Source organism: Scomber japonicus, chromosome 8 (genome assembly GCF_027409825.1).
Source record: "Scomber japonicus isolate fScoJap1 chromosome 8, fScoJap1.pri, whole genome shotgun sequence".
In the NCBI taxonomy this organism is placed as follows: Eukaryota; Metazoa; Chordata; class Actinopteri; order Scombriformes; family Scombridae; genus Scomber; species Scomber japonicus.
The window spans coordinates 13,690,246-13,707,405 of record NC_070585.1 but is presented as its reverse complement, the minus strand read 5'-3'; the positions used below and the strand labels follow the sequence as shown (position 1 = coordinate 13,707,405).

The 17,160-nt window shown below is 39.9% G+C and overlaps 1 protein-coding gene across 1 annotated transcript; it reads left to right on the top strand.

The window, feature by feature from the left end:
* Positions 1-121: 121 nt before the first annotated feature.
* Positions 122-11,014, top strand: mtnr1c (melatonin receptor 1C). Its single transcript, XM_053323737.1, is given in 2 exon segments — positions 122-317; positions 10,149-11,014. Coding segments are annotated over 2 exon segments (1,062 nt in total).
* The last annotated feature ends 6,146 nt before the right edge of the window (positions 11,015-17,160 follow it).

Below are 17,160 nucleotides of genomic sequence, written 5' to 3'. Positions count from 1 at the left end.
CTGTTCCACAGGCGGGGGAGCGTGTTTTCGACCCTCAAGAAGTTCAAGATTCCCTTCAGTAAAGCCCCTGAGAATATTTGGTTTGTAATTTTTTTTAACTGAACAACGGAGTATGTCCACCATGGCCGCAGCACCCTGAGGGGAGATGGATTTAGAGGGGAAGGATGTGAACGGCTCCAACCGGAATGAGAGCGACGGCTCAGCTGGAGTGTCCACAGCGCTGGCCAGCGTGCTGATCTTCACCATCGTGGTAGACATACTGGGTAATGTCCTCGTCATCCTGTCCGTGTACAGAAACAAAAAGCTCAGGAATGCAGGTGAGCAATAAAGACATTAGTTGAAGTTGACTGCATGCGTTTCTTGTGTGATCTGATTCAAATAAAAGATGGAGAGCTTCTATATGAGGGGAAAATACGCTCAAAACAGGTGAGGTAACTTTTTATTTACAAATTGAGAATAATTTACATTAGCATCATCTACCCGGCATATGACACTTTTGTGTGTGTGTGTGTTGTGTGTTATATTTCAATAACCTACAGCATGAGGACTGCACTCTGCTCTCCTGCCTTCATTCATAACTACAATTATGTCATATAACTACCAGCCTGACCTCTGTATTTGATAATCAGGCTGATATCTACAGTGAGTCTTTACTCTCAGTGTGATGGAGTTGCCACAGCATTGCCATAAATAAGAACACCATCTTCCCTCAATCTGGCCCTATCCTTGGTTCTCCATCCCAGAGTAGTGTCTCATGACCTGGCGAGGTGAGAGACCCTGCTGTATAGCCTCTGTGTCCTTTTGAGCAGCTTTTATTTTGAACACAACCTCATTTTTTCCGTCCTGGCAGCAATGTGAGGGTGAGGAAGATATTTATTATCATCAATTGAAAACCATTTTTCCTCCTTGGCAAATATGCCATCAGCATTAAATTGCTCCCTTTTACTCCAAAATTGTTTCAAATGGCCAATATGTTATTTGCTCTGCCCCTTTTGGAAATTAGTCTGTGAATTGTCAGTTTTCATGAAATAAGGGACTGTACAAAAGTAAAAAAAGTGAGACGGTAATGTAATTATTCTTCGAAGACATGTTGGCTTTACTTTTTTTATTTTAATTTTTGGAGAGCATTCTAGTCTTTTTCTTTATTTTAATTTTATTTCAGCCTCTATTTGCAAGATAGTTACAGAAACAAAATGATAGCTTTCATGTGTGCCACAATATACAGAGGACAACAGCCTACCAGGGGTTAGGGTTAGGGTCGTGGTCTTTTTTTATTAACTTTTGTCATCACAATCAATTATTAGCTAATATGAAGTATACCTACCCTTCCTATTATGTCATTTTTTCAAGAAGCACAGAATACACTTGGATCTTTTTTAATTATTAGTGACTGAATATCCTTCCAAATAGTGAGTCCTTTTTTTCAACATTTCCGTTTTAACTTTAATGTACGCATGTGTGCAAATTGGAGAGGAGGCAGTCCAAAGAAAACATTATTGATTAAGGAAGCTTTTTAATTTAGTAAAACACAATGTTCTTTCCCTCCAATCCCGGTAATTTTTGAATGGTCCCTAAACCAATGCAATTATCAACCATATCTTGGGTTGTAAATGATGCTTCTGTCCATTTCCTTTTATTAAAAACAGATAACATCTATGTACTCAGATCCTATCTTGTTGTCTGGTATAGGAAAACTAGTGACAAGAAAAAACAATATTAAGTCACAGGACAGTCTCAGAAATAAGCATACATTGAAGCCATTTGTGACAGAAGAGGCAGTCGAAAAGATGGATAATGCACATCTTATCTCTCCAGTCACAAGAAACATGAAACCATATTTTATTTTTAATTACATGCTCAAATCTCATGATTTGATATTACACAAAGTACAGATGAGAACACTGAGATGTGTTGTGAGAAACGTCTCCCAGAGGCATAAAACAGAACTAGTTCCAATATTGTATATTTGATGTTGTGCTGCTTTTGAACTCCAGCATCCTTCAGATCATGCACTCACACACCATGGCTGTTATACCCAGCAGCTGTATGGATAAAAGTCAAGGCAGTAAATTATTTTGTAGAGTCAAAAGACTCAATGATCATAACATGATGCTAATGAGAATACATGAATAAAGCTTTTTATAACAATTTCTAATACATTACATAACACATCCAGTGTGTTCCTGTGTGCACCGGCCAAAAGCAGTTTGGCAAGAAGTTTAGGAGTCCAAAGAATAATTTGATTCTCCATTTTCTCAACAATGACACAGTTGACTGGTCTCAAACAGAAGGACAGGGGTAAATGTCCTGTTCAAAAGTCTTCTCCATGTTGGCAGACTATGGACACTACACTGATTGCAGACCCAACATGACTGCTATAATTCTCTAATTAGACTGACTGACTGGCCCAGTCACACAAGATATCCCATTGATGTTGTGGAGTGGTCAGCATGCGTGACTTAAAATCTGAAACTACATCAGACGCTTAGAGCTTTTATCTCATACTATCCATTATTTTCACAAGTGTGTCCTTAAGTGACTGAAATCGTCACTGTTAGCCCATCCACAATCTCCCCTCTGTTCTTAACAAACTATTTATAGTTTAGGCTCACGTTGTATGAATGTTTAATTGTACGGAGCTTCTGAAAAGGGAAGCATGAACACAGCTGACGAAATAACAAACACAGAACAGCTGTAGAGGCTCTGTTTGTCATACAAATCGGTTTCTATGATGGATGGCTGTTTTGTGAAGAGGAGATAGGTGCAGTGTAATACAACAACGTCTTCTGGGCCATCGACCTGAATTGTGAATAATATATTGAGATTTATGATTTACAGCGGCTAAAGACTATATTCAGACACATATTTTTGGGGAATCTGGTGTAAAAGGCAGACTGCTGAAAACATCCCATTTCCTCTCTACATTGCACACTATTCTGGCTGCTGGTTTGCTTTCTCACAGACAGCAGCAGGACCTTTCCGCTCTGCTTCACTTCAACACACTTGCTTTGCACACTGCCTCGATATATATCCCTCTACTACCTACCACTTACCACCACCCCCCCCCACACACATACTAAAAAAAGAAAATGTATTTTTTCACCTCTGGTTGGTAAATGCAGGTATTTTTTTTCTGAGTGGCCCAATATCTTCTTATATTTGGGTAGAATTGGTACGTTATGTTGCATTTTCACAAGTCTGCAGGTTCCCTCAAGTGTGCAAATGTAATAGGATCCCTCCACTGAATCTTCAAAGGGTTGAGCATGGCACTATAGGACTGCCAATGGGGTGTTAATACTAGAGTGTCCCACCGGGGTTAACCATACTAAAAATACACTCACAAAATGCACTCACGAGAGAGGGACAGAGAAAGAAAAGGATGAAGGGGAGCAGATGGAGAGAAAAATGAGCCTGAGTATGTGTGTGTGTGTGTGTGTGTGTGTGTGTGTGTGTGTGTGTGTGTGTGTGTGCGCAACTTGCACCTCTGTGTCAGGAGCTGTGGGTCTTGGGGTATGTGAGGTCGGGGATGGACTTCAATTTAGTTAAATCATGCATTGCATCCTCCCTGTCACTTATGAATAAAACCTAAAAACTGTCCAGAGGGCGGTTAATTGAGTCAGTGGATTTGGTGAGTCAAACCAGAAGCCAATTTAAATTGACAGCGCAGATCCACAGGGAATATGACTTAGCACACTACATTAAACATGTGTTCTTTTTCCCAACAACAAAATAGTAGAGGACAGTTCTTTTCTATAAGTGTGGAGGTACATTGTCAGATTAGGATTATTTTACTATACTACACCTGGTTGTGGTGAAGGCAGCATTCTCACAAAATATCTGCATTACATCCAATCTTTCCTTCCACCTCATATACATCATTCACATGAACATCATCATTATGCTCACTGCGATTATGCCGAATAAGCTGTTAGACCAGACATTGCTTGTGTCCTGATGGTTTGATTCCTCTCAGGGATAGTGATTCTTATTTTCTCAGACATAGGGGGTCTGATTGGGAGATGGCCTTTGATGATGATGATGATTTTTTTGGCCGGGCTCATAGCAGGCTGCATCACCAAAGGCAGCCTGTGTCAGTTTAATGCTAAACTTCTTAGAAAAAATTGTCTGGCCCCTTGAACATGAGTTCATGAAGTAGTCACTACTAATTCATCAGTGCTAATGCCCTTGCCGAAAGGTTATTCTTGCTTATTTATGATAACATGACTGAGTAAATCCAATGTAATCTAATTTGGGATGTGCTGTTGTAGTAATAAGCCCTGTGCTGACATTCAGCTGGATTCAAGCAACGCCAGCACTCCTACACATTTTTATGAATTCCTCTTTCCTTCAAAAGGTGTATAAATATAGCCTGGTGAATCAAAGCATAGTGTATCACATTTCCAGTATGAGCTGTGAGAGTGATGGGATGCAGGCGGTGGTTTTGACACAGGAACATAAACCCTTGAGATTCACATGTGCACACAGCCATGCAAGTTGTCAGATTGAAAATTGACTTGGCCGGCGGGCTTTTGTTTTGTCTTTTGGTTTGTTTATCTCTTGCACTGACTTCATTATGTACCTATTTTTGTTCCAGCATAACTCCCTTTTTATTTCCTACATTCTTCTTTTTACTATTCAGAACTACTGCAGTTGAATGAAGCAATGTGCCATAAATATGCCGGCATTGTATACAGAGCCTATTTTAATACATATGCAGGTTTTTACCCTGAAAGGGAGGGTGTGAGTGCCATTTCGTCTAAAATATTTTTGAATGTGCTGTAGCCTGATATATACTCGATGATTCTGGGGACAAATATATATATATATATTCATTCATGCAGAGCTAAACTCTCTGCTTTGATTTACATGTCATTTACTGAAAAATATTAAATGAGACAGACAAAGAGAGAGAGGGATCCACTGGGGCAGCACATGGGGTCATCGCTCACATCTCCCATCTCCCATCTCCCATCTTCCAGAAGACTAAAGGATGAATTGTTTGTGTTGTGAAGAGTTAACTTGGCTGACAATTTTGTGAGAGTATACTGTAATATCATACAATTACAGAGACTGCTTTCACAGGGGTTAAAGTCTGCAAGTCAGCTATCCCGAGTGGGCTGTAACCATTCAGCATTGAGGTTATTCCACTCACATTCGTTGATAATAATAGCTCCCACAGATTCAAGCGGGCATGACTCTATTCTGGAATCCAGGAATGACAAATGTCTTTGTTTGTGGTCTTTTTTAACACTAAAGCTGTAATTGAGTGCTGTGAGTTTAGGTGTGTTGAGCACCGGTTTGGGCCAAGTTGGTTAATTAATAGGAGAAGTAATAGTTCATCCACTGTTTTAAAGATGGATGCCAACAAAACAAAGACAGTCATTTGGCTGCACCACAGCAATCCTCTGAACTGCGCTTTAGCACTTACCTCATCCTCTTGACGGCAGAGGGGAGAGAGGGTTCAGCCAGAGAGAGAAAGGCTGTACGTAACATGCCCTGTCCAGCCAGCGTGCATGATAACAGTGAACTGCATGATGTCAGTGAGGAATCAAACCTCTGCACAATGACAAATGCACACAGCAAGTTGTGTGAGCATCACAAATACAATCTGACAGTTTTGCCCACTGAGCTGACTCGAGGATGAAGACAAAATATTTTTATTTTTATCTCAGCAAGCTTGAGTGATGGCTTGTGCTGTTTCACAATGAGTTTCTAAATACTGTACGTGTACTTGTTTTTAACAAAAATAAACAAATCAATAAAAAGAGCCCATGCTTAACATTTTTAAGTACCATGATATAAGAGGGTAGAAATAAAATGACGTGAAGTTGTTTTCATTCCCACATTTGAGTGTAAATTAAAATAAGACTGGTTGCTTAACAACATACCTTCCTGGGATCATAACAGGCTTTGAACGGGACGATTGATGGCCAACATGTGTTTTAAATCTAGTCTCATCATATCTGCCAGTCAACGCTGTTGTTTCAGCTGTTGTCTGGCTGAGCGAGGGACTTGCGCCATCACATTTAGACTTCAGGACGTATTTAGTTATAGTGGGGAAAATACAGCTACCGCCATGTAGGGGCATAACTATTACTTGCTTACATTGGATTATTAAGAAACCGAAAGATCTAAGTCCCTGCCCCCAACACCCCTGGTCTCATTATCTAACTATGTTTCTTGCATATCTTGATGTGCAGTGTTATTAATAATAACACTATCAAGTATGGCTTTCTGACACAGAAGCTGCCTGGATTTGAACTCAAACTATCTTAAGCATAAACCCTGCCCCTTCCTGAATACAACAGGATAAGTGAGACACCCATACTCCACAGTTAGTCCTTAACCAACAACATGAGCCAGCAATGACTTATTAACTTTTATTACTCTCTTTTCTTAGATTCAGTTTAAGATTACTTGTAATAAACATATCAAGTCCAAAAATAAAGAAAGAAACTAGAACTTTTACTACAAGATAAGTACGTGCCCAACAGTTCACGTAGAAAACCACATAGTCTACTTATATTCCTGTATAAAACACAATGTCTCTACTTAAACCTAGTTGTCTCAGCCCACAAAGTGTCCATGCTTCTGGATTTCCATAAGTGATGTGATGTCCCATGCACAGTAGCTGATAATCATCCACTAAATAACAGGTTGGATGGATCACTTTAATCATCACACATTCACCTTTCAGTTCAAGAAGACATAGAATTAGCATACCTTTCTCCTTGGTATAATAGTAGAAACAAGAACATAATACCAGTCTGCTGAGATGAGTGGAGATGGATGAAATGAGTCACTGGAGATTGTAATCTGGATGGAAACCCTTCGTTCAATTTTCCTGAGCATACCACACAACCTGCACAATCACAACCACCTGCTTAAGAGGAAAATTTCAATGTAGAGCTCCTGCCTGGTTCCTAGCAAACTCAGTTCAACTCCTGACATGTCCAATGACCGTCTCCAAGACACAAACCCAACTCTGTTTCCATGTGTAAATGTCTAATTCTAAAGCAATTATTTTAATCTTATACTCGCCAGTAAAGCGCAGCATAGTCACAAAGCCCAACAGCTTAACCTCCCATTTTGATGTCTTGCCCCTTTTTTAAAGTTATGCCAAACTGGAAGCAGCAAATATATGGCTATATGTCAGTTTAACACATGCACATTCACACTACAACATGAATATCCGTGTCATATTTTGTTTAATTTGGATACATTTTTAAGATACTCTGTTTGATACATCAGTACCCTTAACTCTTCTACTATGAGTGTCATCTCATCAACTACTTCTTTAGTGCCATTGACTGTTGACTTAACCTAGCTTATCTGCTTCTCCATGCCCTGCCCTTATATCTGTATTGGGTACAAGTGTCGTAGCTGGAGTGCAGATAACGCTTGTGCAGTCATTATCAGTTTTTAACTCTGCTGCAGACCTTACTCTACCTGTCTGCAGTCTTGTGGGTGACTGGAAAGTGCAATGCCTCAACTGTTCTCTGTGTACAACTTTATCTAGCCCTCTTTCTCTGATCTGATAGTAAATGCAGGTGCATCTGGGAAATTCTGTTTCATGTAAGTTATTGGGTCTCATTTGTCCTGTATCTTACTCCTACCATTGTGTTTGTGATTGTATAGCAACAGTTGGCCATCAATTCTTATTAGAACCCCATGGGATTTGGGATGCAATTTCTTTTCTGTCTTCCTCAATCACCATAGTTGTCTTCAGACATTCATAGTGGTCCTTAACCCAATCATCCAAGTTGTCGGCCTTAGGGAGAACCCTACGTCGTCAAGATAGACAATAAAGATGTTAAAGGTCAAGTCACCATCAAGTGCCATTGAAAGTTTCTAGAGCATTACATAGACTGACTGGTATCTGGCTCCACTCAAACAGCCCGGATATTGTGGTGATGGCAGTTTTCTCTGTTCTCCTCATTCATGGCCACATAAAAGTAATCTGCAGTTAATCCAATCTCGACAACTCCTCCACTTGTGGCAGTAAATAGGCATCTTTGCATGTCACCTGATTCAACTTCCTCACAGCAGAAATGCACTGGTCTAATTTTCTCTCGCTTGGAAAACCCATGGAGTACAGCACTCTTTGAGAACCCCCAGACTAACAAGATCTTGGATATGCCTTTTGAACAACAGTTCTATTTTACAGATTAAGACCTTGCTCTCAGTTGAGTTTAGCCCTTTTACATCAACACCAACCCCCCATTTTCTTCAAACTACGTCATGTCTCATGGAAGTACTTCATTCAGTTTGCTCACAGTGGCAGTGGTATTTGTACTCATGATTCTGTCTGCAATTTTGCCATCTGTTATGTTTGCAAGGTTGTTGGCTATCAAGACCCCTTTTAGGAAGGCATGCATTAGGCACAGCTTCAGCATTTTACTCAAGTTGATGCTCTGCTGTGGCCTTCAACCACAGTTTCCCTAAATGGAGGGATAATGACCACTGCCTTCCAGCCATTTAGACAAAGCCAGTCTTGCTATCAGGACTTACATGCCTGACTTTCTTTACTTTGGACAACACCTGCTTCTGCTTCGTCACTCATGTAGTGTGAATTAAGCTCCTCGTTCCTACAATACCTGGTAGCCATATATGGCTTTACATCATTACAGGCAAAATGTGTCCTCTACTTGTTCTGATATTTTGTCATCTCAGGACTCTCTCTAGGTACACCCCTTTCCATGCAAACGAAGAACCCTGATAGATCAGTGCAAACATAAAACCTGTATTTCTGAAGTTCACTAAACAGGTGTTCAGAAAAAGGGCTTTTAAGAATACTTGTATTCCTGTATACTGGGGCGGCTGTGGCTCAGGAGGTAGAGTGGGGCATCCACTAATTGATTCCCGGCTCCTCGTGTCTGCAGCCCCTGCCATCAGCATATGGATGTGTGTGCTGTACAAGTACAGTCCATTTACCATATACTTACATGTTTCAACCCTGGAATCATCCAAATTTCATAAAATTATGTTAAAATGGGGCATATTATATATAATCCTTTACAGAATATTTACAGACATAATAAATGTTCATATTCTGACCACTGATGTAACTGGCAATATATATTTGTACTAAATACATGGAGAAGTAATTACTGAATTTATTTTCTCAAAAGTTGGGAAAGCTGTTTATAATACCAAACAGACACTGGGTTTATTTGCACTACATCTTAAAATGTTAATCCTAAAATGTGTAATGGGATACGGAAAACACTCTTTATTGCACAATGTTGACTCAAAACTAGTGGGAAACTAGGCCTGCTTTTGAAAAACGGTAAAAAGGTTGAATTGTGGCTCCACTGTATATTCTTGTTAACTGCTTTCTTATCTGACATAACAGTACAATTTGATTTATTGTTCTATGCCCCACCTAGAACAGCTGCACTATAACAATACCAGACATAATTTTCTATGATTCATGTCATCTGAGGAGATCCAGTGTCACACCAGCAGCTTAGACCTCAGGAGAACAGGAACTTGTTTGGATGTAATCGGGCAATAAAATCATCCATTTCCTGTTGTTTATGTACTTTAACTCAGTGTTCAAATATGTTTCCCTACAGGCAGATGGAAGCTTTAAAACAAAGCAGCCCAGTTTGAGAATTTTATTGGGATGGACTTGTTATTTCATTGACTAAATACTGTAGTTTAGTGTGCTGTATTTAGAGAAATGACAAATACTGATAGTATTACTAATAGTTTCTAAACACGACTAAGGCTTTGTGAGGATGTATGACTAAACAAAATTTAACGGTCTGGATCAAAATGGTGCATGAACTTAGTAACACTGCCATCTCTAGAGCCATGCCTCTAGCATGGCTAAAAATGTTGTTAGTTACAGTGAGAAGAAAAGAGATTGTGACACTGAGGGACCTGTGACAATAAAACTTTTGCCTCAATCCAGTTCTGTGCAGTCAAGAGTACATAGTAAAAGCCTCATCAAAATGAGCCTCAGAGGTTCCAACGGAGCTGCTCTTTTATGATGGAAAATCACAGTTCTAACTCCAATGACCCAGTTTATTTTAAGAAATTTAACCTGAAGCAGAGAGTAAAAAATGAGTGCTGTATGCTTTAATTATAGATGAGTTTGGGTCATGTTTTGTCTGTTATCTGAACCTCTTCTGTTTCTCCAGGCAACATTTTTGTGGTGAGTTTGTCAGTGGCAGACCTGGTGGTGGCCCTATACCCCTACCCTTTGGTCCTCACAGCCATCTTCCACAATGACTGGACTATGGGCGACCTGCACTGCCAGGCCAGCGGCTTCATCATGGGCCTCAGTGTCATCGGCTCCATCTTCAACATCACAGCCATTGCCATCAACCGTTACTGCTATATCTGCCACAGCCTCCACTATGATCGTGTGTACAGTCTGAGGAACACCTGCTGCTACCTGGGCCTCACCTGGCTACTCACCGCCATCGCCACAATGCCCAACTTCTTTGTTGGGTCGCTGCAGTATGACCCTCGCATCTACTCCTGCACCTTCGCCCAGACAGTCAGCTCATATTACACCATCTCGGTGGTCATCATTCACTTTATGATCCCGCTGCTCGTGGTGTCTTACTGCTACATGAGGATATGGGTGCTGGTGATTCAGGTGAAACATCGGGTTAAACCAGAACAAAGAACCAAACTGAAACCGAGTGACGTGAGGAATTTCCTGACTATGTTTATGGTGTTTGTGTTGTTTGCTGTGTGCTGGGCTCCATTGAACCTCATTGGTCTGGCAGTAGCTATAAACCCTGTAAAAGTTGCACCCAACATACCTGAGTGGCTCTTTGTCACAAGCTACTTTATGGCGTACTTCAACAGCTGCCTCAATGCTATCATATATGGACTATTAAACCAAAACTTCCGTAAAGAATACAAAACCATTCTCCTCGCTCTGTGCGTCCCACGTTTGCTCCTCGTGGAGACCTCCAGGTGTGCCACAGAGGGCCTGAAGAGCAAGCCTTCACCGGCTGTAACAAACAATAATGTAGCAGAAATAAATGTATAAGCTCATGTTTTACTGGGAAACTAAGAGGAGGTTTCTCTGGAGCCTCATTGTGGATGTGTGCTTTGATTCACCCAGTGTCTTTACACAGGATGTGTATCATTTTCCTATTGTAAAGATGTAATCACATCTGGAGAGGACTGCTGCCATCTTATTCCTTCAGGCCATGTCAGATTCTCTTCCCCCCATGTTGAGACCATCAATTGTGTGACTGGTACATTGTGTTCCTTTGTGACAGCCCTCCCTGCACTCCTTTCAGACAGACCAACTAAATGGTTAACAAGCAAGAAAAAATATTAATCAGTAGACACCAATTATATCATGAAGGGTAATCATCTGTGAGAATTACTTTCCTAAAGTCAATCAATACATGTCATGAAGGTTTTTTTTCATGGGATTTTTTAAGCCACATCCCAGCATGTTATATATCACATGCACAAGAATGACTACTGCATATCTGCACAAATTATGAATACATTAACAACACAGTGGAAAAAAAAATAAATGTCTTTTTTATTCCCACTGTGTCTATGTGGTCTTACATGCAGCTTTAACCTCTTAACGTACGCTGTTCCGTCTACGGGACGGGACGGATGTTAGGAGGTAGCCACAAGTTCTTCTGGATGTTTTAAACACCAACCCTTAAACATATATATTCACGTACATCGTTGGAAAGCTTAGATTGTCCTGATTCATTCAAGACCACTCACGACTTATATGGTTGCTCACAGCCGCAATAGTATTAGCGATTAGCTCGGCTAGCCACTCAGCTAAGTGAGAAAAGCTATAATGCTACATACCTTCAAAGTCTTCCCTTTATCCACAACGATCATCTTATGACTCGGGACTTTCTGTACAGCTCGCCAAGTATCCATTCTTGTGAAATATGAAATCCGTTTCCATAAAACCGGAATACTTTCCTCAATATGTCAACATGTATTTAGTCCAACACGTAACGTAATAACACAAATAACACACCATATTCGGTCCGGTTACGTCATTTCCTGACCTGCACGTCCATCTCAGAGTACACGTGACTAGATGTTTACGACCGTGAGCCTCTTCTGCTTCTGACGACAAGCCAATCGGTGTTTAGGATTAGGCAGTACATGTCTCCAAAGCCAATGAGGATGTGACCGACGACAATGACGACATGAGTTTGGCTGTCCATAAACAAACTCCAAGCGTAACCGGCGTGCGCCCTGTGCGTAAAAGAGTTGAACCATATATCATTACGCACTCGGCATTTTGGTACACGGTTGGTTCTTCTTCGACTTGACATATGACTTATAGCAAAATAAACAGATAGATAGATAGATAGATATGGCCAAACAAAAAAATATGGTTATATATAATAATAATAATGATAATAATAATAATAATAATATGGCGTCAGCTTTCATTAGAGACCAAGATTTTGATTGTAGGCAAAGGGGATGTGAAGTTATAGGTGTTTGATTGCGGTTATACAGCTTTGGTAACCAAGTGTCCATTTGGAGTCTCCAAAAAGGACCTGAGGAAAACGCATGGACATACCTGTTGAAAAATAATTCTGAAAAATTCATCTTTTGGTCTTTTAACTCCAAATTTGGACTGCATGAAGCCAAGACATGTGGCTCTGGCCTCATTGTGTCTATATCCTGCTGAGAGGTCCCTGAATGTCTGTACACATGTCATTGTAAAGGCAAACCTATGGGCGAGTAAACAACCCCATCATTGTAACCTCTGCCACTCTTTGTCAGTAAGTCACAGAATCACACAGACACTTTTACAATAATCCTGAGAGTGTTTCCTTTCCAATGATACCAGACACATCTCTGAGTCTCAAACTATGTGGGATCTGTGCTGCTCACAACTTGGGCATGTCGTTTAGGCTAACAGCATAAAAAACAGGGGCATATGTTAAGTGGTTAATGATGGAAAAGCCAAAAGGTTGTTTTATTTCAAAGCCGTCCTTAATCTAATTCTAGATTCAAACTCAAGTCCTTTTTCGATTTAACACTACTTGCTTTGATTTCATTGACTGAGACTATTGAAACAGGGATAGGTGCCATTCTGAAAACACTTAAGTTTCTCTATAAGTTTGTATCCCGTATTTTTTTCCTCAGTGTATACGAATATCTCCTTCTTACTGGGAATGTATACTGTATCAACTCACTATGATACCGTATTACCCTTCAGTTTGTATTCTGAGAATTGATGCCCTCACAAAAACACACTGGAAAATTTTTGTAAGCTTCAAATATCAAGTATCAAATACCAGAGTGGGCTTTATGCGTTCGTGGAAAAAGGCATGCCTTGTTGTTTGTAGAATTGAACTCTTTCATCATTTTTAGTCAATTCCTCTGGTAAACAAAACTGTCTCCTAACAATGTTCACTATTGCATGTATCAGCTTACTGGGCAAAAAAGTTAAAAGCCCCAAGTGTCCTCTCTAAGACCCTGAATGAGTTAGAAATGGGAGAAATTACAAAAATTGGAAGAACAGACGATAAACAAAGCTAGCTTTCTTGTTTATTAAATGCCTGAGGGACATGATACACATCAGGAGCCAGAGATGTAATTTTGTGATACTGCAAGTGTGCCCGAGCACATGTCACCCTAGCCAAAATGAGCTCTGACAGCCTCCCAGCATAGCTTCCACCCAGCAAACAAACTATGAGCGGTTCACCTCACAGGGAGATAATGTGACACATTCTTGATATGATGCACTGTTACTGGAGTATTAAAGAGATGACACATTTTCCATGTCTAATTCAATGATGTATACATATTCTTACCATATTTTAAATTTATTCTCAGATCCATTTTCTGAATTTTGCATTCTAGGCATTGCTGCAGCTAAGCCTGGATACTCTGCCTGATGTCAGACTAAAATTAAACCCTCAGTGGATGATTATAGATGCAGAAATGGGAATCTGAATCCATAATGGATCATGGAAAAGTAGACTCAAGCTATCTTACAGAGCCAGGCACTGTGAAGTTGCACAGCAGCAAAAACGGACAAAACCATTCAATTCTGCTTGCAATCTTAAAAGTCGGTGTCCCTGGTGTGGAAAAGAAATAGCTCACATGCCAGTGCAAGGTCAGCTACAGATGAGTGGCTAAAGGGGCTCAAGGGAAGACGACAGTGTCAGTTTAACCACACCAAAGAGTCACAGACTAATGGCAGGGTCATCCTCCTTCCTCCTTCTCTCACTTTCCACTATTCATTCCCTTCTTTCTTCTCTCTACCATTCCCTCGTTATCCAGCTCCCTCTTATGGGATCTTTGAGACTATTTGGGACATTCAGATACATGATTTGCTTTCTTGCTTCAAATACAACCAGGACCAGGAGTCACTTTAGATTAATGAGGAAAATATCAAGTCTGACTCTGTCCTAATGTTGTCCAAGTGAAATTAAATTGCCTTTTTTGGCATACATATCTGCTCTGTAAATAACTTGTACTGTGTTCTTTGATGAGGAAAAAATCTGAAACCAAAGGGGAGAAATTTATTTCATGATAGTGCTTCCTAATCTTACCATTCCACCATCCATTTGGATGACAGCAAATCAAATCTATTATCAAACAGTAACATTCAATCATAGGCAGAGCAGACAGTCACACTGATAGCAAATTCAACAACAACCCACTTTCCTGCTAAAGTAGTCTTATCTCAATTACAAACATGAACACACATCTTGTCCTGCACCATACCTAGTTGAATGAGCCACCAAACTAAACATTTATGGGGGAAAAGTGCACCACTAACCCTAACCCGAATCCATTTTTGATATTCTTGATTGAATATAAAACTACTAACAATACACTATCAATCAAAAGTTTGGACTGTGTAGTTGTATGAATTTTATTTTATTTTTCAGCAAGAAAGCAAATATCAAACTAAGACTATCTGTAAACAATCATGCGTTTCAGACAATGTCCACTCTGACATAACCAAGTTGATATTTGAGGTGGTCTAAAATGTATTTATTTTAAGTGCTGGATAACTCTTGTGATGTGGTATGGAAGCTGTGTAAAATATGAATTGGCTTTATTATACCAAACATATTGTTAGAAAAGACTGTGACAAAACTCTGTGTATTACTCAGCAGATTAATCAAAAGTAAAATCCAGAGTTCACTATGAGTAATTGAAATGACAATTCACCTTCACTGTCAGTCATTTTCCCTTTGATTTAATAGGAAGGGCAATAGCTTATGGATATATATTTCTTCCAGTTATGTACAAGGACAGCCTGATCTACATGCGCATAGACGTAGGTGGTTCTATCCATCTGTGACTTACACTCTCTCTCTCTAATAAGTGTTTTACAATATCTCTGGTTTCTCTCTGACATCATCGTCATACTGTATAGCTTCATTTTGGCTGCTACCAGGTAGGCTTTCTACAGCCAAGACACAGAGATCATAAATCCCCATGTACTGTCATATTTGAATGTTGGAGATTATTATCTTAATTGTCAGGCATATCTTAATCAGGCAAGTATCCTTTTTTATCAACATACCCAAGAGCAGTAGTGATTGGTGCAGTATCCACTTGAAGTCCCTGGGTATTTACAGCCAAATCTGGACCAAGCACAGGAGGAGCAAGGCGTAAACTTGAAGTTGGCTGAGGACATGATACTCTACTCCCTCTACAGCTGTGTTTTTACTTGCTTATTTTCTTCTCCTCCTCAATGGTATGTGAACAGGCGAGGCCATGAAGAAACAAATTCTCATTATGCAGGAGATAAAGATTATTTCCACAACAGCAGAACACTGTTGCCACAAATGTGGTTAACACAAAATGCAAGAGCAATGAGGCATTGTATGGCCTAATACATGACATGATGGTTTTTCAAAGCCAGCCGTAACTCCCCTTTTTGCACTGAGGAATTTCTACAGCTCTTGCACATCATTGAATTTCACAGCAATGGGGTTTCATTGTTGGCCTGATGCCACAATAGCAAGTCTCCTAATGGATTTGTGCACCAGGTTTAGCACTGCCTGTGTTCTCATGCATATGATGTGTTCCTACATGTCCCCATGGGCAGTCTCAATAGAACCAGGAGGTTATATGTGGACTGCTGTCCAGCTTGATTATTGGTAATATCTGTGTCTCTTTCTTCTTTCCCCAACTCGTCAAGGCAACTGGTCACCTACCTAGAGCCTGGTGCTGCTTGACGTGTCTTCCCCCTAAAAGGGAGTTTTTCCTTGCTGCTGTTGCTTGCTCATGGGGGAATGGTGGATCTCTGTATAATAAAGAGTATAGTCTAGACCTGCTCTGTGTGAAAAGTGCCCTGAGATAACTTCTGTGTTGATTTGATTATAAATAAAATTGACTTAACTTGACTTGACTCGTGGGTCCATGGAAGCCAGTGACAGCAGGAAATGGGGATGTTGTAATGATTTTCGTCAGATTTCTTGACTTTATTTATAGACTGAATCAAATTCCAAAGATGGGGATTATAGATTCATTTGTGAATGTTTAATTTTTCTACTTGACAAAGTGTTTCAATGCTCCATGATTGAGAACCTCTAGTGTGTTGTGGTGCCAGTGGTAGAAGTGGTCACAGATCTTTTACTTAAGTAAATGTACCATTACAAACTGTGAAAATATTCCTTTACATACCAAATGGGTTGGACACCACTGATTTGAAACAAAGCATTGCAATTCATAAGCTCCTTTTAAAAATCTTAATCTTTAAAATAAATAAAAACTAAAGCTGTTAAATAAACATAGTGGATAAAGTGTATAATATGTCCTTCTGAAAGTGTAGTGGAGTTGAAGTGTAAAGTAGCACAAACTGAAAACACTAAATATACAAATGCAGTACTAAATGTTTCCATTGCACGCTACCAAAAGAAAAATACTAGTCCATAAAACATGGTGACATGAATGAGTAACAATAATAATCCTGTCACCACTGCAGCAGTTATAAGTCTAGTGGATGACAATGGTAATGACAACGTGAAACTATTTTTAAAGTGTTTATTCTTAGTTTCACTTTAAATGGCAACTTCATTCCACAAATAGCTCCCCTGTTATGACGTATTTTCTGAAAGACATTGTGCCACTTGGTCAAAACAACAGGTGAAGGGCCAGGTGTCTCATGAGTACTGATGACATGTGAAATGCAAAACATGTAGTTGGGGGAGTCCAGAA